General features: G+C 44.5%; 1 protein-coding gene across 14 annotated transcripts in view; it reads left to right on the top strand.

Annotated features, from left to right (window-relative positions):
• The window catches only part of CAMK2D (calcium/calmodulin dependent protein kinase II delta), a 124,380-nt gene that overhangs the window by 42,647 nt on the left and 55,249 nt on the right, over positions 1-26,484 (top strand). For all 14 annotated transcript variants that reach the window (XM_071555454.1, XM_071555445.1, XM_071555443.1 and 11 more), the window contains exons 3-4: positions 7,620-7,679; positions 26,203-26,257. In XM_071555454.1, coding sequence (XP_071411555.1) covers positions 7,620-7,679; positions 26,203-26,257 — 115 coding nt within the window. The remainder of the gene's footprint in view (positions 1-7,619; positions 7,680-26,202; positions 26,258-26,484) is intronic.

The raw sequence follows: 26,484 nt of genomic DNA, 5'->3' as shown, positions 1-26,484 counted from the left end.
CACACATTGTCTTTACTCCTTCTGTCACCTCCTTTGGAGTCACGTGCTCCTCCATGTCTTCAGGAACAGACGAAACTCAGAGTGCCCTGCCCCTTTGGGTCACAGGTGTCACAGAAATCAGGGCTAAAGTGTCTGGATAGAGTGGCCTGAAGGCACTTGCACCATCCCTGCCTCTCTAATCTGTGCTTTTTAGGTAGGAATGAGGGCTCTGTGTCCATTTATCAATTTGTCACCCGCTGTGAAGGGTGAAATATTAACCCAGAAAGCCGCGGGAAGGGGCAGAAAGCCCTGCAGGAGCATCGGCCAGCTGAGAACTGCTATTGTTGGAGGCCTCTGCCGCTGAGCACAAATGTGCCTTTTGTTTTCTCTGGGCCCTGGGGCAGAATTTGAAGCTCTACAGGTGTGGCTTTTATTCATTATTTTACAAAGCATCCTCAATTAATATATTTTGCTTTTCCTTGATATTCCGAGGCCTGATTGAAGAGAAGTGTGTGCCTCAGAAATAACTGGAGGCATCCTCAGTGCCCTGATTTCTGCTCTGTGAGGCTTCTGAGCAGTGGCCTGATGAAAGGATTGGCTCTGCTATTGTTGTTGCAAGCCCCTGCCCATCCCAGAGCCGGCTGTCCATGGAAGAGATGTCTTTATAACAGCGAGCACCTGGCGTGTGATGCCGCTCGGGGAACATCGCGGGGGGGTCAGACGAGTCCTCGCACTGTCTGCAACTGTTTATTGTAAGAATGCCCCACTTTGCGAGCTATAAATACCTGCAAGAGAACAGTAAGTGAGGGCTGTTTGCAGCTGTGTCCCCAGGAGCAGGTAGTGAATGCTGGAACATTAATTTTCAAAATGTGCTTTTGGGAATTGAAGGCACTGAAGGTTCCTTAGCATTTACCTTTAGGAATAGTGGAGGGGGTAGGAGGGGTTTGTCTGTGAGCATTGCTGCAGCATGAGCTCAGGGATGGAAAATTCAAAGGGCTGTGTGAGGTTGTTACATGAATCAATGTGGGTCTTGTTTTATCCTACAGGCTGAAAATGAATGGCTTGCAAATTGCTGAGGGTCCATAACTTGTCTCGCATAAGAACCAGCTCAAGCAGGGGCTTGGTAATACTGTTGGTCCCCACTGAACCCTCACAACCATTCACTCACTCCTCCCACACCCTGCAGGAGGATGGGGGAGAGAACAGGAAAAAATAAAATAATTCGTGGGTTGTGTTTAAGATTCTTGAATAGGACAGAAAAGGAAGGGAAAATAATAATAAGTTTGATGATGAGCTGGAGAGCTTGGGGGTGTTTAGCCTGGAGAAGAGGAGGCTCAGAGGTGACCTCAGCACTGTCTGGAACTGCCTGAAGGGAAGTTCTGGCCAGGTGGGGGTTGGTCTCTTCTCCCAGGCACTCAGCAATAGGACAAGGGGGCACGATGGGCTCAAGCTCTGCCAGGGGAAATTGAAGTTGGAGATCAGAAAAAAATTCTTTGCAGAGAGAGTGCTCAGGGATTGGAATGGGCTGCCCAGAGAGGGGGTGGATTCCCCATCCCTGGAGGTTTTTCAGCTGAGCTTGGCCGTGGCACTGAGTGCCATGATCTGGTAAAGGGACTGGAGTTGGACCAAGGGTTGGACTTGATGATCTCAGAGGTCTTTTCCAACCCAATCCATTCTATGATTCTGTGATTCTATGAAAAGAGTTAAAATATGCAAAACAAGTGATGCATGATGCAACTGCTCACTGAGCAGTGCCCACCCAGTTCCTGAGCAGCAGCCCCCAGCCAGCTTTCCCCCAAGTTTATCACAGAGTGTTTGGGGCTGGAAGGGACCTCTGGAGATGATCTGGTCCAACCCCCTGCTAAAGCAGGTTCCCCTGGAGCAGTTTGCTCAGGATGTGGCCAGGCAGGTGTTGAGTATCTCCAGAGAAGGAAACTCCAGAGTCCCTCTGGCAGCCTGTTCTGGTGCTCAGTCACCCTCACAGTAAAGAAATGTTTCCTCCTAGTCAAGCAATATATATTTTACTTTACATATTTATGCTGAGCATGACACCCTGTGGAGTGGAATATTGCTCTCCTTGGGCTGTCCCAGGTCAGCTGTCCTGGCTGTGTCCCTCTCCCAGCCTCATGTGCCTCCCACCATTCTCACTGGTGGGGTGCTGGGAGAGGCTGATCAGTGTAAAATCAGTGTGGTATCACCATTCTTCTCATCCTGAATCCAAAGTGCAGCACTGTGCCAGCAACTGGGAAGGAAAAATTGTCCCAGCTGAAACCAGGACACCAAATAACGACTTCAACCTACAGAAATGGTCAGGTCTGAGAACTGGACTGTTTCCAGAGCCTTAATGCCTCCTCAGAGAGAGCTTAGAAAGTGCGTTTGATGCAGTCAGCTTGTGTACAAACCACATTCCTGGGCTTACAGCAAGTCCCTGCTGCAGCCCTGTTCCTATACACAGAATACCCTTAAAGCCCAAATATTTACATTCCGTGAGACCCGGGACACCACAGGGCTCCCTGCAGTTGTCAGGGGTGATGGGGGTGGGTTTGTGCTCTGTTAACCTGTTTGTCTCCCTCTCTGACTTCCAAAGATGGGTTTGCCAGGGAAAAATGCATGGAAAGAACATGGCTGCAGTTTCAGTCACTGAAGCTTCACGTTTGACGTTTTGATACTACTGAAATTTAAATTTTGATGCCTTTTGGTTTCCTCCCTTGCAGCAGATTTTGCAGCTCTGTGGGTTTTTTTGGACACATGGAAGGGCTTAGCGTTGTCTTCACGTTTCAGTTTTATATATTTTTCCTATAAGCAGCATGTTTATTTCTCGAGGGAGAGTTCCATTAACTTTGTGCCACTGCATTGTGGCAACATCATCCCCAGGCTGGTTCCAACCAGCCTTTTTGTTCCTCAGAAGTGAGAGGGCAAAGTTTGTTTGGACAGCCTGTTCCCATCAGGAAGTGTGTCTGCCTGCTGTTCCTGCACAGAATCGGTGCACACCTGCCCTGTTTGGTGCCTCAGTGGTGTCAGTGCAGCCTGGGGACTGGCCCCACAGCTCCTCTTGCAGGGTTTAATAAAAAATAAGAATCCAGGGAATCAGGAGCTGCCTGCCCAAATATTCCCAGGAGTTCCACATCTCCTTGCACACCCCAAACTCCTCCAAGCTCACATGGTGAGATTCTCCCTGGCCCCTGAGCTGCCTGGAAATTATGTGGAACAGGGCTTAAGTTTTTCGGGAAGGGCTTCATCTCCTTAGCAGGCTCAAAGCTCTAAGACCTTAAACACCTTTTGTCTCAGGGAACAGTCTCTTGATCTCTGGTGTTAACATAGAAGAGCTTATTCTGGTGAGATTTTAGGTGCCCAGAGGTTACATCCTGCAACAATAGAGGTTTAAATTCTAATAGAAACAAAAAGGCGTAAAGAGAGATTTTAATGCTCCACAGGGTTTCCTTTTAAAGGAAGCTTTAGGGTTTTTTTTGTGAAGAGTGAGCAAAAGAAAATCTTTTTAGTCAGTCTAAAGTAAGAAAAGAGTACAGCTGTGCCCTAGTACATCCTGTTGGCAGAACTGGTGCATTTTGGTCCCTGTGTTGGTAGGTGGTGAGCAGTGGGGATGGGCTCATGTGGGTGCTCATGCAGGATCAGCACTTTGGGAAAGAATAGTGACATCTTAGTGGAAGAGATTTGTGCTGAAAACATCAATTATATACTTTTTAAATGATGAAATACGATGTAATCCAAGAAATGGGTATAGTCTATGTTTGTGAGTTTTGGTAAGAAAGTAAATACACAAACAGTTTGTTGCTTTCTTTGCCTACCCAACAGCAACTTCATGCAGGCAGTCTGATTTTTGGTGCAGATGTCATAAACTGTAGTGTTAGATTTTGGTCTGTCAGAAGAGTGTCATTTGCATCAGGATTAGTTCAAGTCTTTGCTTTCCCACAGTCTGTCAGTACCCCAAGTTTTACACATCTATATTCTCTTCCAGGTTTCACATCATTTCATTAGCTATTGCCAAGGCTGAGTTTTTTGTGGTTCAGTGCATTAAATCTTTTTGTCCCCCTTTTTCTTGGCTCCATGTCAGAATCAAGTTATTTGCAGGTGGCTGCAAGGATTTTTCCATTAATAAACCCGTGTTATTCTCATTGCTGCCTTCTTTCCAATTGTATCAGTGATGTTTTTCCAGCCCTGATAACTGGCTGTTGCTGTTGCTTTGTTCACAAATGGAGACTGGCTTTCATAAAAGAACCTGGAATTTATAAAGCCTTCCTTCCTCTGTGTTTGCTTTGCTGCTTCTTGAGCTTCTTACTTGTATTTTTCGTTTAATTACAGTTTCTGATGTAGGCCATGTAGGAGGCCTGTTTGTAATTTAGTCCAGGTAATTAAAAGAGCAAAGGAAGCAAGTGTATTATATAAATGTACTTGTGTGTTCCCTTTTTATTATCTGTGTGGCTTTAAAGCTTGGCTTCCTCTTCCTCATAATAATTTTTCCCATTTCTGGGTAAATTGGCAGGTAAAGACAATTTTAGCTATGAATTCTGTGCTGTCAGAATTGAGAGGAATTAACTTTTTGATTTTAATAAGTGACCTGTTACTGGATTTCTTTTTTCTAGAGCTTTTCCCCTGATACTGTTATAACATAAACATATTATGCCAGAAGCCACCATGGGCTTCCTCAAGACTCGAGGGGCTTTGCTGCCTGCTGGGCAGTTGCTCTGGCTGTTCTTTCCCCAGGAACTCGGTCCATGGCACCCCTTTCACTTGGGATGTTTGGGAGCTGAGCACTCCAAGTATTTCAGCTTGCCCTGCCCTTTGACATTCCCCTTGAGCTCCCCAGTAACTGAGCCCTGGCAGAAACCAGGGGCACAGAAATAGATATTTATGTACAGCAGTTGCAGGGAGTTGTAAATAAGCTGAGAGCAGAGAGGAAGGAACACACTATTTCCTGAAGCTCGTAGGAGAAACGTGCAGATTTTAGAGCAGAGTTGTCTTCTCGGGTACCCCACAAAGGTAAACTCACAGTTGGTTCCTCTCCACAAGAACCTACATATTGCAGACTTACTCAGAGGGTTTCTGACACTCCTCCAGTAACCCTAAGGGATACTTTAATTCTTTGGAAGTGCAGCTGTCACCTTCTGGACCTCCATGTCCACTTAAATCCTTGACTCAGAGATATCAGTGCTCCTTGTGCTGCCTGATGGCACGGTGGGCATGGGTGAGGTGCCTCCAGTCAGGGCATTTCAGTCAGTAGCACAAGCTCCTGATTGAGTTAAATGCAGAGAGCTCATTATTCTGATTCCCGTGGCACCAGAGACCACCTCGTTGGCTCCTGTCCATATCCCAGTGCAGTTTGGAGGGAAAATCTGGGAATATCATAGTGATGCTGATGATGATGGTGCAACCTTTATACATTGCAGCACACGCAGCAGCGTTTCTGAGCAAGATGTTTTTGTGGTGACTTGCAAAATATCAGGTGTGCTTTTTTAATCCATACAGTTATTATTCTTATATCACACAACAGCAGTTTGGCTTCTCCCCATACCTGAGAGTGCTCAGCTGCAGTGTCTGTTATCTGAGCCACTGCCATGTCTGCAAGGGAGAGCTGAGTGTTAATCCCAGCATGGTGTGCTGTTGGCCTTTGACTAGAACATGATCATCACTTGTCCTGTGGTTTTATGGCACAGCCTGGAGCACCTCCACAGGCACAGCCTCCTCGGGCTGGATATTGTGGCCACATGACACTGGGGCATGTCCTTGCTTTGACATGTGAGTAATGATTGTATGTGCTGGATGCCTTTAATTGGGAGGTCCTACAGCATAGAGCTTTGTCTCTAAGAAAAGATATTCATTTATGAGCAAAATGTATTTTTTTCAGAGAAATTAAATGCCAGTAACATCAGTTAGCATGATGAACTTCCATAGGCAAGAATAATTTCTGTAATTGCATAGATGATGTTGTTCAGTCAGTTACAGTGGGTGTCATTTCAGTGCTCAGTACTTCAGTCAGTATTTTAGTACATGAACATGTGCAGATACTCTTTAGTTTTTGTGCAGTTGATGCCAAAATGTGATGTCACAGTGATGTCAGAGAGAGCCAGGGGCTGCCAGAATCTTGCAGGTTTAGACTTGTTTTCAGTTAAATGAAAGAGCTCCATCTGGTTTGTGCTCCCTCAGTTGACAGTTGATTCCACCTAGTCAATTGTGAAGTCACATTTACTTGTCTGTTTGTTTCACCTTGTTTAATTTACTGTCTGTCCCCAGCAGCAGCTGTACCATGTTTGCCATGGTTTGTGTGTGTTCACCCTCACCCAGCTCGTACCTTCCTGCTCAGAGGGCTGTGATGATCTTTAGAGTCCCTTTGAACCCAAACCCTTCTGGGATTCCATAAAAACTGTTAAATGACCAATGAAACTGTTCAGTGTATGTGAGGAATTCATCACATGCAGAGTCAGTTCAGAAGCTGTGGTACAGCAGTTAATAGCACAGAAATCTCAAATGTTTAGACTTTATACTCAGAGTTGGAGATGAAGTTCTTTATCATATCCGTGTTATTCCTGAAGAGTCAACACAGGGTGTTTTTAGCACTTCATAGAAAACCCTCAGACACCTTCCAGGTTTTTGGCTGTGCTGATGCTGCAAATACAGATGGAGGTGGTGCAGAACTGCCTTCCCAAGCAGAGATACAGCTCTGATGCCAAACAACCAACAGTCCCTGGATTGTCTTTTCTCCTGAGACACTGATCACACATTCCTGCCTCTCCCAGCCCAGCCTGGTTCCCTTGGCCTGCAGCTCCTCTCCCTGGGGAAGGGCCCGACCCACGGTTCGGTTACAGGCAGGGCCGAGTGACACCGAGGGGCTGTAACTCAATATGGCTGTGCTTGTGTTTCTCAGTTCCTCAGCCCGAAACCCCAGAGCAAGAGCTGAAGCTCCTGAAAGAACTTCAGGCTTAGTCTTGAAGGGTTAGGTTTCCTTCTTTGATATTTTTACTGTCTGAAATTGAATTTGTTTTTTATTAGCACAAAAGTAAACCTGAAAAAGAGTTAAGCTGACCAGTTTCCTCATGCAAGTGGGGTAGGCTCTGAGGCCTCACAGAATGTGGTGGTTCAGTTGGCTCAAGAACTATCCCAGCTCTTAAAACAGTATAAAAATAATCTGAGCTGTTAATTGATTCCATTTGTTCTTATTGTTAAGAGTTGTCTGCAAATATTGGGAAGTACAAATTACAGAAAAATGAAGTTTTTCCTTCTTGTTTTTTCCTCCAGATTTAAAGTTTCATTTTACACACTTGAAGTACTAACTGTTTTAAGGATGGTGTTTGCTTTCTCCATTTTATTTTAAATCTGGTTTTAAAGATGGTGTTTGCTTTCTCCATTTTATTTTAAATCTGTTTTTCTAGTTCTTTTAATCCTACATATCTGAACCCTCTAACTGAGCACTTTGCAGTAAGGGTTGAGCTTTTTTACTTTCTTTTAACATCTGATGGTAAATCATTGACTCTTCAGAGCTGTCACCCCCAGCAACTTTTTCTGAACTTGTTTGTTTCACATCACAAACAAACATGTTTGTATTTTTGTTGCTTCTCTAAAGCAAATACCCTGAGCAATGTTAATCTCCATACTAAAAGCAGTTGTTTTGCTTCCCTTTGTTGCAGATCACCAGAAACTGGAAAGAGAAGCCAGAATCTGTCGTCTCCTGAAGCACCCCAATATTGGTAGGAACATTTCCTTGTTTCATACAGGTTGTATCAGTTTATTAAATGGAGGGGGATGCAAAATAATGAATACAAATCACAGCTCAGAGGAGCCACCTGCACAGACCTGCAGGCAGGGCTGTTTCCTCATGGGCTGAGCTGTGGGGTGCCAGGTCCTGACAGGTCACTGTTCCCATCCTGCACCTCCTGCTCTGTGTGCCAGGTCCTGACAGGTCACTGTTCCCATCCTGCACCTACTGCTGTCTGTGCCAGGTCCTGACAGGTCACTGTTCCCATCCTGCACCTACTGCTGTGTGTGCCAGGTCCTGACAGGTCACTGTTCCCATCCTGCACCTACTGCTGTCTGTGCCAGGTCCTGCCAGGTCACTGTTCCCATCCTGCACCTGCTGCTCTCTGCAGAAGAACTGCAGGTACCAGTGTGTGCTGCAGGCTGAGGCAGAGCAGTGAGGACAGTGAGTGCTGGTTCACTGAGGTGCTTATTTTCTGTGGCATTCTGATAGGTGGATGCAGCAAGCTCTGCTCCTTTTGTTTCCACAACCTGGTTTTCTACTCATGCAAAGCAAAAAGGTTATTTGGGAGGGTGGGGTGTGTCTGTGTCCTTGCTTCAGAAAAGGTATTACCAGGTAAGTACCTTGATCTTGAAGCATCTGTATCTGGGTTTTTCAGTTTTTCACACACCAAATTGTATGCCAAGAATGTTGCTCACAAGAACATTTGCTGTACCCAAGACTTGTGCACGAGAGTGGGAGCTTCTGTCCATCTTGTTCCTCTGTCCCCACGTGTGTTCTTGAAAGCTGTCCTCTGAAAAACCAGTAATCTCAGTGAATGTTTAATCAAACATGTGTGCTTGGAACTCCAAAAGCCCTTGCCAGTGTGCTTGATCTTTCTTCTGGTCAGTTCAAAGACTGAGATCAGCTCAGTTGGTTAAACTTGGTTCTAGTAATGCCAAGGTCAAGGGTTCAATCCCCGGTGTGGGCCATTGGCTGAAGAGTTGGACTCGATGATCCTTGTGGGTCCTTCCAGCTCAGAATAGTCTGGGATTCTTCTCCTTTTCATTTTCAACTAACAGGTATTGGTCTTTGGGACATTTTTAGACATTTTGTGCCTGAGATAAAATCAGCTCCTTCCTTTTAGTAATAGACATGACCTGGAATTGATATCCCAGAGTTTGGCAGCAGACATTGTGTTCTGTCATGGTCCAGCTTCTGCTGTCACTGTTCTGCCAGTCCTGCCCGTGTATGGAAAAGGAACTTGTCAACGATAAGTATAATTTAAGAAAACAAAATAAAAAACTTATAAAGAATACTTTTTTAACGTGATGTCTGGAGGAGAGCAGACATCTGGTTTAATTGGTTGGGCAGTTTCTCAAAGATGATGTCCCTGGTTTTCTGCACTTTCCTCCATGCAGCTTTCTCTTGGTTCCTTGTCCTTTTGAATTACACATTCATTGCAGGGCAGCAGAGTTCTGAAATTAGAATTCACTAATCCTTCCTCTTCTCTTTCAGGCTCATTCTTCTTTCTTCTCCCTGGTTAGCTTGATTCAGTCTCCCTTCCAGAAGTGACTTAGTGTGAAGGTGTCACTTCCAGGTTACCTTTAATTCTGAAATAATACACCCATGACAATAGAACTGTTTTGTGCAGTGTTTCATGGTCTCTTCTGCTCATTACCCTCCAGGTCTCAGGCTGTCCCAGAGCTGCAGGGAGCAAACCCCTTGTTCTCCCCCTGTGCCTCCAGTCAGGGAGGCAGCACAGCTGTGCTGAGTCACTTTTGTCCTTTTAGCCTGTGAGTAAACACATTGTGCTTTTCATATGAGCCAGAGTTTCTGCTCCAGAGAAACAGAGCTTCAAAAAATTCTAAACACTGGAGGTACTTTCCAATTACCTTTCCAGAGAAAACAGAGAATTACCAAAAGCTTTTACACATCACTGGTTTCAGATTTCCAAGTGAGGCCCTAACTAGAAAAAACATCTAGTTTTTAGTCATTTCATCAGCATAAGGAAGATTTCAGGCCTAAACTTCCTAGCAATTGAAATATCTCTTTTTAGCCTCCCCAAAATGCCATTTTTATATCCACTTCATATCTGATGGGGTGATGGTTTCATTTCCTGAGTGCTGTGATACAGTTGGGAAATCTCAGGATGCCTTTTAAAAAAGACTGTCCACAACATCTGTAGTTACAGGCTCGAAGTTTTCCAAGTTCCTCTGGTGTTGGCAGAGGAGTTTTAAAGTTGGACATGAGTGTTTGCATTCCTTTTAAATACAGAATTTCAGCAAATGCTTTGAAAAAGCATGTTGGGAAAATAGAAGACTGAATCAGAATTCTTTCTTTCCAAGGGATAAAACTGAAATTTAGAAAATAAGGAGATAGACATGGTAGTGTTTTGGCTTCAGCTCCTGATTGGAATCTTCCCAAGTAGTAAACAAAACAACTGTGAGGAAACAAACATTTTTTTTGGAATTATTCATGACATCAGATTACTATTTCAGGAATCAACATGTCTGCCAAATGTTCACAAATAGGGTATTTAATTATGTGTGCAGGGAGATTAATTGTTATTACACATTTCTGCTGAGGGAGTGATTCTGAACTAGGGTAAGATCCCTTGAAGTGGTTGGTCCCACTTCATGTGCAAGCAGAGCTGCAGCATCTCCCTGGAGGATGAACTTCTCTGCCCAGACACTTGCTTTGCACATAACTCATTCAGTTAATTTTTCAGCCTCTCTTTATTTTATTCCTTCTTTCAATGAATCCATGATTTCTGCTCTATCCAGCTCTGTAGTCACAATGCCTAATGAACAATCTCAGAAAAACAAGGAGAGTGGATTGAGAACAGTATTTCCTCTTGTCCTTTTTTCAAATCTCTATTTCCCACTCCAGTAATGTGCATCAGAAATTTGTTTCAACTGCACAGAATTTCCTCCTCCTTTCCACCTACGTTTATTCCTTCCCAATACTCATTGCTTGTGTTGTGATCTCTGCCTTTTCTCACCTCACCATAGCGAGTCCTGCCGAATTTTGGGTGGGGATTAAAATGAGGCAAAAGCCATTAGCTGAACTTCCAGGCCTTGGGGAAGAAGCTGTGGGGGCTCAGAGTCCTCTCTTTCCAGTCAGTCCTTGGCAATACTGGTGTTCTCTGCTCTTCCAGCATTTCCTGAGTAATCTGGCTGGTGTTACACCGTGGTAGGAAACTTCTGGGCAGGCACAGCTCGTGTTCCTGCAGCCACAGAGCTGCTGGGCTGCAGTGCCTTGTGCTTGAGCACTGAGGGGACTGAGCACTCAGCACTGCACTGAAACATCAGTGTGTGCAACAGAGTTGAAAATGAATGATGCAAATGTAGGTGAAGCCTTTCTCTTTGGAGAACTTGGTGCTTGTTCTTTGTAAGATGCACATCAAGTCACATTAAAAGCTTATTTCCTTTGCTGAACAAGTACCCAGAAAGGATTTGTCATCTTGTGTAACTATTACTTTTCCAGCAGTTATGTGTACTAATGCTTCCAATTTTTAATTTTTTTTAATTTAAAAAATTGGAAAGAAAATTGCTGAGGGAGGTAATTTCACCAAGATAACATCTTGTCTCTTCACCCGTAAATCCAGTGTCATGGGCCATTGACTTGAGTTGCACTCGATGATCCTTGTGGGTCCCTCCCAACTCAGAATAGTCAGGGATTCACACCACACAGGTGAAATTTTCCTGTTTGCTGTTCTTTATCTTCCTTTGGTAAACCTTGACTTCTTCTTCATCTTTTAACTGTGTGATTTCTAGTCCTTCAATCCACGGATTTTCAGTGGTGTAACAGTATTGCTTTTGGTGTTGATTTACAGGACACTTTGCTGATTTTGCTTTATGAGATCCCAAATGAGGAGAAAACCCAAACTGGCCCGATGATACAAGCTCTGACCCAGTCTGGAAAACTGCTGGGTTTGAGTGGGGTGCTTTTCCCAAGCTGAATTAGCACATCCCTCCCTGCCTGCTGCCCCCTCCTCCCTGTGCCTCACACGTCAGTCAAGGCTGACTGGGATGAGTATTCATCCCTTCCCCAAGGGCAAGAGCAGATTTTACTGACATGTGGCAGCCCTTCAGGTGATAAATGAAGCCCTTTTGGCACCAGGACAGGCTGTCCCTGGATGGCTCTGTAAGTCAGGGTACTTAGGGTAAGTAGGGCTGCCAAGCAGGGACTCCACTGGGCCTGAGCCTGTCCCTGCAGCTCTGCCTGCCCAGCCTGGGGTGTTCCATCAGTTCCTCCTGGGGGGGAAAAGCACAAATTGAATATTGCCTTGTGCTTCTGGACAGAAGCATTTGTGTCTTTGTGCACCACCACAATGTGTCCTTTATGTTCTGTGTTCACCAAGTATGTGCTTGGGACTCCATAAAGGCACAGGAATGTGGGGAGAAACGCCAGCAACACACAGAAAATGTGGCTGCAGTAAATCCCTCCTGAATTTCCTTTGACTTACAGTTGTGAGTAGCTCAGCTGGTACCAGTTAAGGTACTCCATAAACCAAGCACAGAGTGAAAGTCAGGCCTGTTCAGGTTTGGTGGGTGCAGTTCTTTAGCACAGTATGTTTTTTCTGAGCTTATTTTCAGGTTTTGCATCAAAAATACCCAGTTTTTTCCTGATGCAGTGAAGATCATACAAATCCCCAACTATAGAAATTGATGCCTGATAAACATGGTCCTCAGGGGTATTCAAATAAATAAACAAATATAGCTCTTCATGTCAGTGTGAAGCTTTTGTTTTGTGGGACTGATGTGGTAGAGGCTCTCACTTCCTTTAATCATTTTTATTGCTCAGATGAGCTGATCATTTCAACAATTTTAAATCTCATCCATTCTGTTGAATTAATGACATTTGCAATTTCCACCATGATTAAGGTGAACCACAGTCCTTGAGTGAATTAAAATAAAATATCCAGAAGCCAAATAAAGCAGGGGTATAACCTGATTTCATATTAATGTAAAAGCCAACTTAATGAGTGTTACAAAACAGCAGAGTCAGTGTTGGGGCTCAGCTGTGGCTGCAGCAATAGCTGACCAGTCAAGTGCAACAACAGAATACAGAAGGTGGTTTTGCAGTTGCTATTTGTGAAATTAAATGTACTGTAACGAGGCTGAACCAGGCAAGAACACACAGGGAGGGCATCGTGGGGGGTTTCTGCAGCTCTCTCACTCTCAGCCCTTTTTGTTACTACTGTGCATTTCAACCCTTTTAGCTGGTGAAGTTGTGAATACTTGGTTGATATTTAAGGGGAAGAGGCTGGAAGTTTTAATTTGTAGGAATTTGTGGGGAACAGCTTTCTGTAGAGTTGTTGACAGCCCTAAAAGTGAGTGGAATATCAAAAAAACCCCCAGCAGTTCCAAGACTGTAAGTTATTTAGTGCTAATCAATGTGTCAGTAATTTTCAACGTGGAACTCATGGAGCAGTTAATGTGGTCTGAGAGTGCCAGCAAAGAAGGGTGGAGGCAGCTTTACTGGCTGTTGCAGCTTTTGTCTCTGTTTCCCTTGCAGCACAATCCTTTTACTCTGGTAAAAGTGGCATTGCATCTTTAGGTTTTACTCTTCTGGAGCATAAAAATGCCTTTGAGTGTAGACAGTGACGCTGCTCTTTGCCGTGCTGTGTTAATTCCCTTCCCTTTTAATGGGGCACGAGGTTATTGCAGCTCAGGTGAGGCTCTGCTGGTTCTAATAGCCCTGAAAGCTGGAGCAGCATCCATAATACACTGAGGAAATGAGGTCTGGCTAAGATGTGCCACAAATTCTGTCATTTTCTTTCCTCAGAAAGTGTATGCCTAATTTGCACCAAAATAGGTAATGATAAATCAAGTGTGAACCAGACCTTGAAGCATTTTCCATGCTGGCTTATTGCTGGTTTGTGCATTCTCTTAAATGCATGAACAAATTGTCACAGTGTGTCCAGATCCTTTTAAACATTTATTCTTTCATAAAGTCCGTTCTGCTTTTGCAGCCACTCATCTGAAATGTAAAACAGAGTAATCCCCAGGAGCAGGGAAGTGGGATTTAAACACCTCTCTTGAGGAACCTGCCCTGGTGGCTGCCACACTTCCCATTTGTATTTTGATCTCTTGTTCTGTTTTCCTTTCTGAATGTGCTTTCTGGAAGGCAGAGTTTCATAATTGCATTGCTGACTTCAAGTAAATGAGCTGGCTTGAAATGAATTGCTCTCTCTGTGCACACACAAGATGGATCTTTGAGAACTTGCTCTCTTTTTTTTTTTGTTTGAAAGCTTTGTTTGTTATGAATCTGCAACCACGTGTTGTGCATACGGAGAGACACCACGACTCCCAGCTAAACCACAAATATGTAATTTTCCTCTGGACCCTTTCCTCCAAAAACACAGATCTCTACTACCTCAGCTAAACTGAGCTTTTTCTTTCAGTAAAGCCAGCACAGACAATTTAGAGCATTTTTAGGGGATATTGTAAGGTCTGTTCCCTTTGCTTTACAGACAGTGGTGCCGATGGTCTAATTGGTGAATTGATATGCAAATATTGTGAACCTTTACTTGAGTTTGGGGCAAAAATAACCCCAAAGCCAAAGTGGGAAATGGTTGCAGTATGTTCAGTGGCAGGGATGGCCTTAGTGCAGCCCCTGCATGGCTGGTAAAGCTGCTGTGGGTGCTTTCCACGGCAGCCCAGCTCCAGCCCTGGCATCCTTGGCTCTGGGCTGAGCTGTGGGACAATCCTGTCTCAGCCTGCTCCCTTTCCCAAGAGAAAATAGGGAGTTGTCACTGGCACAGCATTTGCTTCTCCTGCAGCCTAAATGTGCCCCTGTGGAGTGTCCTGCCTCCTGGTGTGTCCCTCCTTCTGGAGAAACCTGCTCCAAGGGGGAAGTATTGGGCTGTGTGTGCCACCCCAGAGCTGCATCCCAGCCTTGCCCTCCTCATCTCTGCGTGAAAAGGGTAAATTCAGGCATGGGCAGAGAGAGGGGAAGGAGGAAGGAGAGCACAGCTGGTGAGGAGGAGGAGGAGGTGAGGGGCAGTGCTGGGGATGTGAGCTGGGAGCAGCATGAGGCAGAAGGAAGATGTCCTGACTTTGGACCATGGATCATGTTTTGACATAGGTGGTCATAAATCAGGAATATTGCTCTGGGAGCTCAGCTCAGGAGTGTCTTTGCTCCTTTTCCAAAGCCAGGAAGCTCATTAGGAGAGGGAGTTTGTGGGGCTGCTCCCCTCTGCCCAGACATCTTCCCTTACTTACATATCCTGTCCCCTGAAAAAAATCATGGAATCACCTGGATTGGAAGGGAGCTCTGCAATTTATCCAGGCCCAACCTGCTGCTCAGGCCACATCCAGGAAAATTAGGTTACTCAGGGCTCATCCTGCTGAGTTTGGAGTCTCTCCAGGGAAGGAGATTGCACAGCCTCTCCAAGTGCCACTTCAGTGTTTGACCACCTTCCTGTCTACAGAAATAAATCAATAACTACAAGTGTCTGTCTGCCTGGCTGGGATTTTCCATACTCCACCATGTGTCTGTGGCCTCTAGTCTCGGAATCTGCCCCCCAGAGAAGACTCTTTCATTCTCCAAAGTCTTTCCTGCTGATCAGCAAATGGTGCTGGAAGGAAAAGTGGGTGTTCCCAGAGACAGCTCCATCCCTGTTAGGATGGTTTGGTTTTTTTTCTTAAAATCTGCTTTCATGTTTAACTACTGTGACATAAAACAGGGCCAGACTCTTTGGGATACAGTTGTTCTTTGGTTGCAAGCTGTGCCTTTGGAAGTGCATTTCATGGGCTGACCTTGTCCTTGTTGTGCCACTTGCAGAAATCCCTTTCCCTCTTGCCTTTTGCACTTCATCCCCATCTTCTGCGTTCTTCTAGCAAGTGTTTCAGGTGGCCTTTAGGATTTCCCTCACTCCCGTGAACCTTAAAACGTCCCAGATTCACTGTTCTCCTGGTTGTGTTGCTGGGAGCATCTGTGGCATTCCAAGGGATGCGATCTGGAATTGGCTTCCCACGTGCTGCACCCTGGCACACGGTGACTGCTCTGACCCTGCAAATGCAGTGGATAAATAGCTCCTAATTGCCCCATTCAGGCTGGGTTTGTTCTGATCTCCAAAGACTTTCCTACTCCTCCAAAACTGCTGATCCGGCTTTTTTTCTTTCAGTTGAGAGGGGTTTAATGATACCTCTCTCCTCCCAGTCACCTTCCAAATTTGAAAGTTCTTTTTTTAGTGGCTTCACCAGAGTGTTCGTATTCTCATGGACTGCCCATGGGAATGTGCTTCTAATTTTAGTTTGTCCTCTGCGTGTCTGTCTCCTTTAAATACATCCAGCTTCTCATTCCAGCCACACTGGGCCAGGCATGACACTCTGCTCCTGATACTCGTGTTTTGGAGGTGTCCTGGGATTGGATTGTAATCAAATCCACAGCTCCTCCTTCTGCTGCACAGCAGCGAGCAGCACTCGTGTGTCAGCAATTCAGCCATCCAAGTGGTGCTTTTTAATTACTTTATTTGCCAGGTGACCTTGAGAGTATCCCATCAATTTATCCTTGGTGTTATTGCTGGGATTATGTTGAATTTGACTGGGCAGCCTTGCCGGGAAGGATTTGGTTGATGAGCTCAAACCATAATTGCAGCTGAGTGGCTTGCAGCTATCTGCTGTAGGAGATATATTTTGGGAGTTCCTGGATGTGCTAAATGAGAGGAATATTTAGAAAGAGATTTCAACAGCAGCCAGTGGTCTGGTTTGGTGAATGCAGCCTGGCTTCAGCTGTCCCTTGCAGCTCTTCCACCCGAGCTTATGTGGGTTGTCACTGAGTTAATTACGATCTTACAATCGGTCCCACGGGGACGGGGCAAACTCTCTAATTCCCATTATTGTGAGGCTGTGATTAAAAGATTAAAAGACAATGGCGGTTTCTCATCGTAAGCCTCAAGTTTGTCATCTCTAAAGTCAATGTGCATTCCCTGCTTTTGGTAAAACAAACCCCTTGAATCATTTGGGATCATCAGTCACTTGTAAACTTGCTCGTTAGGAAAATGACAGTAATTTAGAGCTGCCTTCAGCTGAGGGAGCGTGACTTGCTGTGATGGGTAATTGATAGAGGGGGCAGGCACATTCCCTCAGAAAATAATCCAGATGGTTTTGGGCCCAGCCCAGCCGGGCTGTGATGGGAACACTCTGTGTGGGCACAGAACTTGGCATTGCTCAGCCCCAGGCTCTGCTAAAGGAGCTGAGAGCTCCTGGGAATGGAGCTGCTCTCTGGGATCGTCCTGGTGCTCCCACTCAGGGTGTTCAGGATTGGTGTTGATGAAAGAGGGCACGAGGGACAGAGGGGTCACTGTAATCGTGCTGGGGGTCTGTGCCAGGCATTTTAGGTAACATAAAATTTGGGACCCCGTCCTGAGGAAGTGGCTCAGCCTCGTTCTCGTGCACAGACGCAAAGAGCTGGTCAGATAAAGGAAATTACAGCTAAATTACAGTGGTAACATCAGAAAGTAAGAGGTTAATTCTGCAAAATACAGAGTTTTCTATCAAGTTGACTTTATTCTTCTAGAACTAACTTGGCTGTGGGGCAGGTCCAGGGCCTGCCAAGCTGCCATCACTTCAGGGTAAAGCCTTTCCTGGTGTCTGAGGTCTCCTCTGTGTTGGAATAATTCACACATAACCATGAAGTGCTGCAGAGACTGTGGCACGTCACTCAGAGGTGTGACTGCATTTATCCTGTCACTTGTGGGTTTAAACTCCTGTCTGACAGAGAAGATGATACAGAGCCTGATCTCTGCAGATCTGGGTGTTGGAAGCTCACACCGACTGCTGTGCCCCACAAAGATAATGATTAAATGAGGGGCTGGCAGTAGGGGGTACATTTGATGGAGCTCTTCCAGCACAGTGGGAATTAATGTTCGACTTATCACGTAGGAAGCACAATTTTAGGTCTGGCTGCATTTAATCAACAGCTGATTTATTTTTAAACTGATGTAGTTGCTTTTTTGTGGCCATCTACTGCTCTCCAAACTGGAAAATTGGTTCAGTTTAAATTAGCTGATGGTTTGTTTTAAGCTGAATTAAGGGAGCATAAACTTTGTTTTTATGGCAGGGTAATAACATCAACCAGAGCATTTTTCTCTTCTATGCAAAGGTCTTAACAAGTGGTATTTTTAATGCTCACTCCACAGTCTGCAGTAAAAAATAAGGGCAAATAAAGTTCCTTTGTGTGTTCTGTTGTTGTCTTCCCACAGGGGAAGGATGGCAAGAATTCCCTGAGAGAACTTCGCTTGAAAATAAATTCAAATTTCCATTTTAAAGGTTATTTATTGCAGATTGAGGTAGAATGAACTCTATGGCTTTATAGTTACTTAGTGTTGACAAGGAGTTAAGTGTCATTTTGGGGAAAAAACCAAAGCCCAGGAGCAGCTTTTTCTGACTTTCTGTTTCTGCAGGAGTTGAGCAGGACAATAGTGATAATTTTGACACGTGTCCATTGAAAGGCCACGTTCAGCCTATTTTATGCAGAGTCTGACATGTATTTAAGGGCAGAGCCTCCAAGAGAGGGTTTTTATCCTCTGCTCCCCACTCCCCATTGGCAGTGGGACCATCCTGGGAGCTGAATGAGGCAATTCCAGTGTACTTGTGTTTTCTGTCTCCCAGCACAGGAACAGTGGAAGTTGTTGCTTTGGATTTCTCTCCAAATGCATGTTCTTGTTTGGAAAGGATTGTAGGAAATGCAAAGTTCAGCCTCGTGGAAACCCAGTTTTGGTTCTTTTGTAGCTGGAAATGCAGACAGTGGGTCGGCCTGGGGTGGTGGGAATGCTCTGCCCAACAGATGGGGCCCATATGGAGGGGCCTTGCAAATGTTTGCACGTGTTTGGGAGCAGGAGCACGTTTGGTACTGACTCTTGCTGGGCTCCTGGAGTGGTTCAGGGCCTTGGAACAGCCAGGTGGAATTCTCTCCGTGGCCATTTGTGTCACAGCTGGGGGAAATGAAATCCTTAATAATTAAGGATCTCAGTCCATTAAATAGCAGACAAGCAGCTTGTTCTGTGACATTACATGATCATTTATTAAATTCCTCATTAACAGAGGTCATTTACAAACATCTTCTTCACCATCATTTAATGATCATGTGCCACCAAAGTGACTGGGACACTCTTCTAAATGGGTTCCAGAAGCAGCTTCAGTTTTGTTTTCTCTCTAATGTATTTTCTTCACAACAGAAAATGCCTATTTAGTCACCAATTTGAAAGTACTTCCTTTGACAAATCAATATTTGTGTTTTAAATCAGTGTTGGATGTGGGTTTGGATTTCTTCATTTTTGTAGGCTGAAAATTATTTTTTAGTGTCATTATTAAAATTAAAAATTCTGTGTATCTTGAGGGGAAGAAATGGGCAGAAATGTCAGGTGTTCAGTCAGGCATCAGAGAGAGGGAGGAGAACATGATTATTGGAGGGTCACTGATGGAATGAGGGTCAGGGTATCATCTCTCTGACCACAGAGCTGGTTCTTCAGCCCTGCTGCTTTAATACCTTGTTCTGAAGGATAATTCTGGGGAGGAGGGTTTGGTGCTTTGGTTGTCTCCAGCTGCCAAAGAGACCTGTTGTCAAACTTTAAGGTCCTTGTTGTCCTAAAGCAAGAGACCAAACCCCAGAGACTGTGCATTAAATACTGTGCTTTCAGTATTACCCTTGGTTAAATCAGTATTTCAGGTTAATTACAGATGTGCTTTGTTAGGATAGTTAGGAGTGGTCACTGAAGTCAAACTGTATACAAGAATTGGAGTATCACTCAGTTATTAAAATTCTTTGAATATCCAACATAAACATCAGTAAAGACAATCTTTTATCTTTTCTTTTTTTCTTGAAATTACCACAGTTCTAATCCACTTTCAAATGAAAAACTTTAAGTTCTCTTGAACACCACGATCCTTCTCTTTTGGTTTTACTTGATGGTCTTTAATAAACTAATGAATCAGCTTTTAAAATTGGAAAAAATGAAATGTTTTAGGAACTTTAATTAATGAATGTCTGTCTGTCTATCTGTCTGTCTATCTATCTATCTATCTGTCTATCTATCTATCTATCTATCTATCTATCTATCTATCTATCTATCTATTTTATATATATCTTATCTATCTATTCCTGGGGTTGGCCAGCCCAGTATTAAAAGGGACAAAATCTAATTTTGCCACTTACATTCCCACCATTAAAGCACAATGTGTAGCTTTCTAAGCCTGTTAATTTTAATTGATGTAACACCTCTATGTTACAGCTTGCCCTTTTGTTAGTTAACACTCATCAAATTCTTGTGCCTTTATAATTCTTGTACCTTTATAATTCTTGTGTCTTTATAATTCTTGTGCCTTTATAATTCTTGTGCCTTTATAATTCTTGTGCCTTTATAATTCTTGTGTCTTTATAATTCTTGTACCTTTATAATTCTTATGCCTTTATAATTCTTATGCCTTTATAATTCTTATGCCTTTATAATTCTTGTGTCTTTATTCTCCTTCTTACACGTTCTGATGAATGTGAAAATGGTTAAAAAATGTTAGTGCTTAAAGCATCCACACTGGCAGCTGAGACATCAGTTTGCTCTTAGCAAGAATTTGTGCTTTTAATCCATGCAGTTATCCTCATAAGGCTTAATCTGATGGCATTTGTAAGGCTTTTTGTTGCATTGTAAAAAATCTTGTTAAACTGACAAAATCAGGGCTTTGGCTGCAAAGAGGGATTGGCTCAACCTGAGGTACAGGATTCCCAGGAAATGACATGAACTGTGTGTTACATGGAGACACAAAGATACAGGTGTGCATTTTAGTCCCCTGCTCTTCTTTTCAGCAGCTCTCTGCAATTTTGCTGATTTCAGACATGAATAACCAAAGGGGTGCAAGTCCAGCTGTTCCTTTTAACTCCAGGGGTGTGGGATGTGATTCCCCAGGGCTGTTCTGGGGTGTGTGCACACCCTGTTCTGGCCACTGGAAACCAACAAAGACCTGTTGGTTAAAGAAATAAGTGCCAGCTATTACAACTGCTGTCTCAGCACAGATGTGTGGGTTGCAGTGCCTGGTGGGTTTGTGTTCTTTCTTCAATTAGTTCATTTTATTTGGGGTGTTTTGTTTTTAAAGACTGTCAGTCCTCACCCAGCAGGAATGGAACCAGGGTCTCATCATCAGGAGCTGGGGATTTGGGGCCACCTGCTTTGCCAGCAGCACCTGCAGTTGCTCAGCCTCACTGCAGAGTTTGGGCTTTATCCACTTCAACAAAAACCTCAAATTTTCTGTGGAGCAAGAATCTTTCACCAGCTTGAACAGTTTGGCAAAGCAACTTCTGCATGTGCAGGAGAGTCAAGGGCTTTTGGGGAAGGCAGTGAATGTAAATATTGCTGGCATTTAATCACAATACAGACCAATTAGTGAGCAAACCCCTTGCTCACTAATGAGTATTTTTGCAATATATGGCATTTTGCTCAAAGTGGTCAACACTTGCTCTTACAGTGCCTTGGGAACAGTCTTTCCAAATATTAAATTCCCTAATTACTTTCCCTATCATTTTTTATTACACCAATTCAGATGCAGATGAACAGGAATTTTTTCTCAAGTTGTTGGCCCAAAATAACTGAGAATTTGCACTGTAATAGAAAAGTTGTGTGTCTTTTGAATGAACTTGGAATCTCTGTAGTGTTGATTCCCAGTTCATGGCACACACAGCCCTGCATTTAATGTCAGCCTTGCAGGATGCCTCTGGTGTATTTAACAGCATGGAGAGGGTTGTTGTCTCAGACATGCAAAGTACCACTCCATGTGTAATGTTGTTCCCAAACAACTGGTGCCAAGTCCCTGAGTACTTACCCAGCTTTCTCTCTGGCTGGGACTGATACAATTCATAGAATCATAGAATCATAGAATGGATTGGGTTGGAAAAGACCTCCAAGATCATCGAGTCCAACCCTTGGTCCAACTCTAGTTCATTTACTAGATCATGGCACCCAGCGCCACGTCCAATCTGCATTTAAAGATCTCCAGGGATGGTGAATCCACCACCTCTCCGGGCAGCCCATTCCAATGCCTGATTACTCTCTCTGTAAAAAATTTTTTTCTGATATCCAACTTCAATTTCCCCTGGCAGAGCTTGAGCCCATTGTGCCCCCTTGTCCTATTGCTGAGTGCCTGGGAGAAGAGACCAACCCCCACCTGGCTATAACTTCCCTTCAGGGAGTTATAGACAGTGCTGAGGTCACCTCTGAGCCTCCTCTTCTCCAGGCTAAACACCCCCAGCTCCCTCAGCCTCTCCCCACAGCACTTGTGCTCCAGTCCCTTCTCCAGCCTCGTTGCTCTTCTCTGGACCCGCTCCAGCATCTCAATATCCTTTCTGAACTGAGGGGCCCAGAACTGAACACAGTACTCAAGGTGTGCCCTCACCAATGCAGAGTACAGGGGAAGGGTCACTGCCCTGGGCCTGCTGGTCACGCTATTTTTGATACAGGACAGGATCCCATTGGCCTTCTTGGCCACCTGGGCACACTGTTGGCTCCTGCTGAGCTTCCTGTCAATTAGTACTCCAAGGTCCCTCTGCCTGGCTGCTCTCCAGCCACTCTGTGCCCAGCCTGGAGCGCTGCAGGGGGTTGGGGTGGCCAAAGGGCAGGACCTGCACTTGGCCATGTTGAACTCCATCCCATTGCAATCAGCCCATCTCTCGAGTCTCTCCAGATCCCTCTGCAGAGCCCTCCTGCCTTCCAGCAGGTCGACACTCCCTCCCAGCTTGGTGTCATCAGCAAATTTACTGCTGATGGACTCAATCCCCTCATCTAAATCATCAATAAAGATGTTAAACAGGACTGGACCCAACACAGACCCCTGGGGAACACCACTGGTGACCAGCTGGATGCAGCTCCATTCACCAGCACCCTCTGGGCCTGACCCTCCAGCCAGCTCTTAATCCGCTGTGTTCAGAGAAGGATCTCAGTGCACAGAACTGGGGCTTACAGAGGAGTGTCTGAAAGAGAAAATGGAGTGGCTCAAATATTAGTAAAAAAAAATCTGGTTATTGTTTGACATATCTGGTTATTGTTTTATCAGGTTTTGTTCTACCTTTTCATTTTCAAATGTAGCAGTTTATCCCATGCTGGCAGGCAGGCAGCAATTCATAGAAAACACAAAGTTAAATTAAGTCATTCCATTCAGCTCCTTCCATTGACTGATTAAGTTAATTTTGGAAAGTTTTGGGTTTTTCTCCTAAGTGATCTGTGTAAGATCTGCATAAATACTGTAATACACATTTGGAGTGTGCCCCTTCCTCACTCTCCTTGCAGGTAGGCAGGAACTTAAAGAAATAATTTGTGTATTTCAGCAAATGTAACAAACACTTTTGTGGCTTTCCAACCCATTTTAAGCCTCTCCTGCTGACGACTGACCCCTGTAACTTCCCAAGACATGAGACTTCCCAGAGTTACAGGGTTGGTGCACAGAGCTCAGTCTTTATACCCAAGGGCAAAGGAGTCCCTTTGCCATCACCTGCTGTTAACCATTATCCTGGCAGAGTCTGCCCCTGGAACGGGGTCTGGCACAGTGATCACTGCAGCAGTTTCACACAAATAAATAGTTTACACAACAGTTGGATATGGTTAAATACCTTATCCTGGAGGATTTCTCTCTGACTTTACATACAGTTTGACCTGACTCCTTACCTGGAGGATTTTGATTTTCATTGAAAGTATGTGGAATACTATTATTTAGTTGTTTTGGTTTTTTTTTTAATTGGCAGAAATTCAGAAAGGAGATAACAAGGTTGCTTGGCCATTATATCAAGAGACACAAGATATTACAATTCAGCACAAAAAGTCAAATAATGGAGATCATTTTACTTTGGTTCAGTCAGATTAGAGCTTGCCCACACTAATGGCTGAATGCAAAGCTAATAAGGTTAATGGGAGTTCTCCCTAAAATTATTATAATGACTTTTGCAGAGTGATTGGAAAGTGTTTGAGAGGAAAATCAGTGCTGAAGCCACAGGGATATTCCTGATGTTCCCTGAGCTTACAGTATTTCTCCAGCAGAAAGAGCTGTGTGCTCCCTGGATTCCTGTCAGGCATTTCAGGTGGTTTGCTGAAGAACAACTTTGTTGTTGTCTGAGGTGGTTAAACACCTTCTCTGGGAGGGGAGTGACCACAGGGCTACAGCAGGGGAAGGAATTACCCCGATGTCCTTCCTGCCCTGCCTGTGTTTGTTCATAGCAGCTCTGGTGGAACCACTGCAGTGAATAATGATCAGGTCTAACTTTTCAGAAAAGATAAATAGAACTGTTCTACTGATGGATGCCTTGTGACTGTGATGTTGCTGATGGGAGTTCTTGTATTGGATGAATAATCTCTGTAATTGCTGCAGCCTTTTGGTTTGTCCCTGGGTGCTGCCTGGTGGGTGTGTGAGGAACAGGGTCTGCCTGCAGGGACTGCACCACTGCCCGTGCCCTGCAGCTTTGGGATGGCTCCTCAGCATCCTCCTCATCATCATCCCCAGGGCTGCAGGCACAGTGCAGTGCCAGGCTGGGCTGGGCTGGTGGCCCCTGTGCTGCTGTGCCCCCTCTCTGGGTTCTCTGCCTCTTCTGCCCCAGGGATTCTTCTCCTCTGCCCTCCATCATTCGGGATTCTCACCTCTCAGACTCACTGGCATAACCCTGTGTCTGAACCCACCCAAGAGCCAACACAGGCACTTGCCAAAAGGCAGTTCTGCTCTTCCCTGGCTGCCTCAGCCTGTTTGCCTTTCCAGAAACAATCAGGGGCATGTGATCTTGATTCAGAGATGGATTTGTTCCATCTCACTTGTGTGATTCAGGCATTTGGGAGGAAAAGAAAAGGCAGAATGTGATCCTTGAAGGAGATATCCCCATGGAGATACCAGACTGGAGTTTGGCTGGTGAGGAGTTAGCCCCACTGGCTGAGAAAAACATCGCCCATCATCTCAAAGCACAGCCCTTTTCCAATCAGAGGGGCAGATCCACAGTTCTGTGGGGACACTGAACCAAGAGCCCTCTAGAAAAGGATGTGACAAAGCAAGTTGTGCTCCAGAAAACCCCTTCCCATGGTGCCATCCCGGTCTGCTTAGTAACAGGGATATGACAGATGCCCCTGTCCAAGACAAAATTTGTCCTCTTGGCCCTAGTTTTGTTATGCAAGCTCAGGCTAAGACTGTCTGGTTTAATACCAAAGTTTAAAGTGGATTTTGTTTCCAAATTTTAAGATGTAATAGTTTGATTCAGTTTGCCAAAGCCATTTCAAAACTCTGGGTTGTTTTGCACACTCTTTAGGTCTCTGAAAGCCGTGGGCAGCAAGTGCTGTGAGCCAGCAGGGCTATTTGGGAGTTCTCAATATCCATCCCTGGAATGGGAAGTTAAAGATCATATTGGATTCTACCTGTGTGAATGGAATGTGTTAGTGAGCAATGAGGAGCAGAGCTCTGCTGTCTCAGTGTTCACAGAGAGCCATGAGTTGAGTCCTTATGAATCTGTTTCAGGAACAGGAATTGCCTGTCAAAAGGTATCATTTGCTGTGTATTAAAGTTTTAAACTCTCTTGGAGAGGTGTATGTAGACAAATGTGTGTCAGGTGAATGTGAGGAGCTGCTCTCCACATTTTCCTGCTCTAGGGTTGTGTTGCACCTGTGAAATACCCCGGGGTCTGCACTGCACCCATTTCATGGGCAGGGTCTTTGCTGCTGCTCTCACAGGCAGAGGGTTGAGGGGTCTCAGCTCTGAGTTCTGATGGGCCCTGCTGGCTCAGCTCACGTTTGGTTTGCTGCAAACACCAGACATTTGTGGGTATTGAAATCTCAACTCTTAGGGTGCAACCAGAAAGAAAATGGATTTGGGGATGGGATTTTTTAAATGTTTTTTAGGGGGTGAGAAGGGGGAAAGAGTTGGCTTGCACTTCCTACAAACACAGACTAATCTAGACTAGTGAACCAGCCAAAACCACAAATTGTGATTTAGACCTACTTGGCTCTTCTGAATCATCACGAGCTCTGGGCACTGAGTCAGGCAAGAGCTGCTTTTCTCTTCAGTGTTGTGTAAACACAAGATGTTTCCCTGGGCTAAATATTATTAAGTTTAAAAGTCATGTTTATTTCATCATATTTTTTAAAAATGTCATGTATTGTATAAAAAATTATTAATACACAGAGTTGCCATCTGGGGAATCTGAAAGTCCTTTTCTTTTACACTTTGTTCATCAGGTAAGTTTTGAACACATATCAGTTTTACATTAACCTGACTTTTTGATTTGGTTCTATAAGTGATAATTATTTGGATCAAACTGCTGACAAAGTTTCCTGTATTTGCTCTGGAAATTGCAATTTCATTTCAAGTAATTAAGGAAAGCTGCAGGACTTAATTCATAGTTGTACCACAATGTCATGTGGATTCTTAAAAAAACAAATCTGCATTTCAGGTGTATGGAAACATGACACGGAGCTTGAGTAGAGTTCTAATCCTCCTTTCTCTCCCCAAACCAACCACACACATCCAAGACAAGCAAAAGGTGACGGGTGTTTCTCTTTTTCCCCCTTTCCGCAGTGCGGCTTCACGACAGCATATCAGAAGAAGGATTCCATTACTTAGTCTTTGACTTGTAAGTATGTGCTTTGCATGTCTGTAGCATGTCTTTAGCATGTGGCATCATCTAAACTTGGAGAGGCAAATACCAGGTCACAGGAGAATTCATGGTTCTGTGCAAGGAGTTGGACACACAGCTGGGAGGACAGTAACATTTGGTCATTGCATGTGCAAGAACTCACTTGTGAGTGTCACTGTGAGGATTCTGTATAAAAAGCTATTAAAAATACACTGCTGAAGTGG

This window comes from Pithys albifrons, chromosome 5, assembly GCF_047495875.1.
Source record: "Pithys albifrons albifrons isolate INPA30051 chromosome 5, PitAlb_v1, whole genome shotgun sequence".
Classification (NCBI taxonomy): Eukaryota; Metazoa; Chordata; class Aves; order Passeriformes; family Thamnophilidae; genus Pithys; species Pithys albifrons.
The sequence above is the reverse complement of the archived record's forward strand: the minus strand, read 5'-3'. Positions and strand labels throughout refer to the sequence as shown.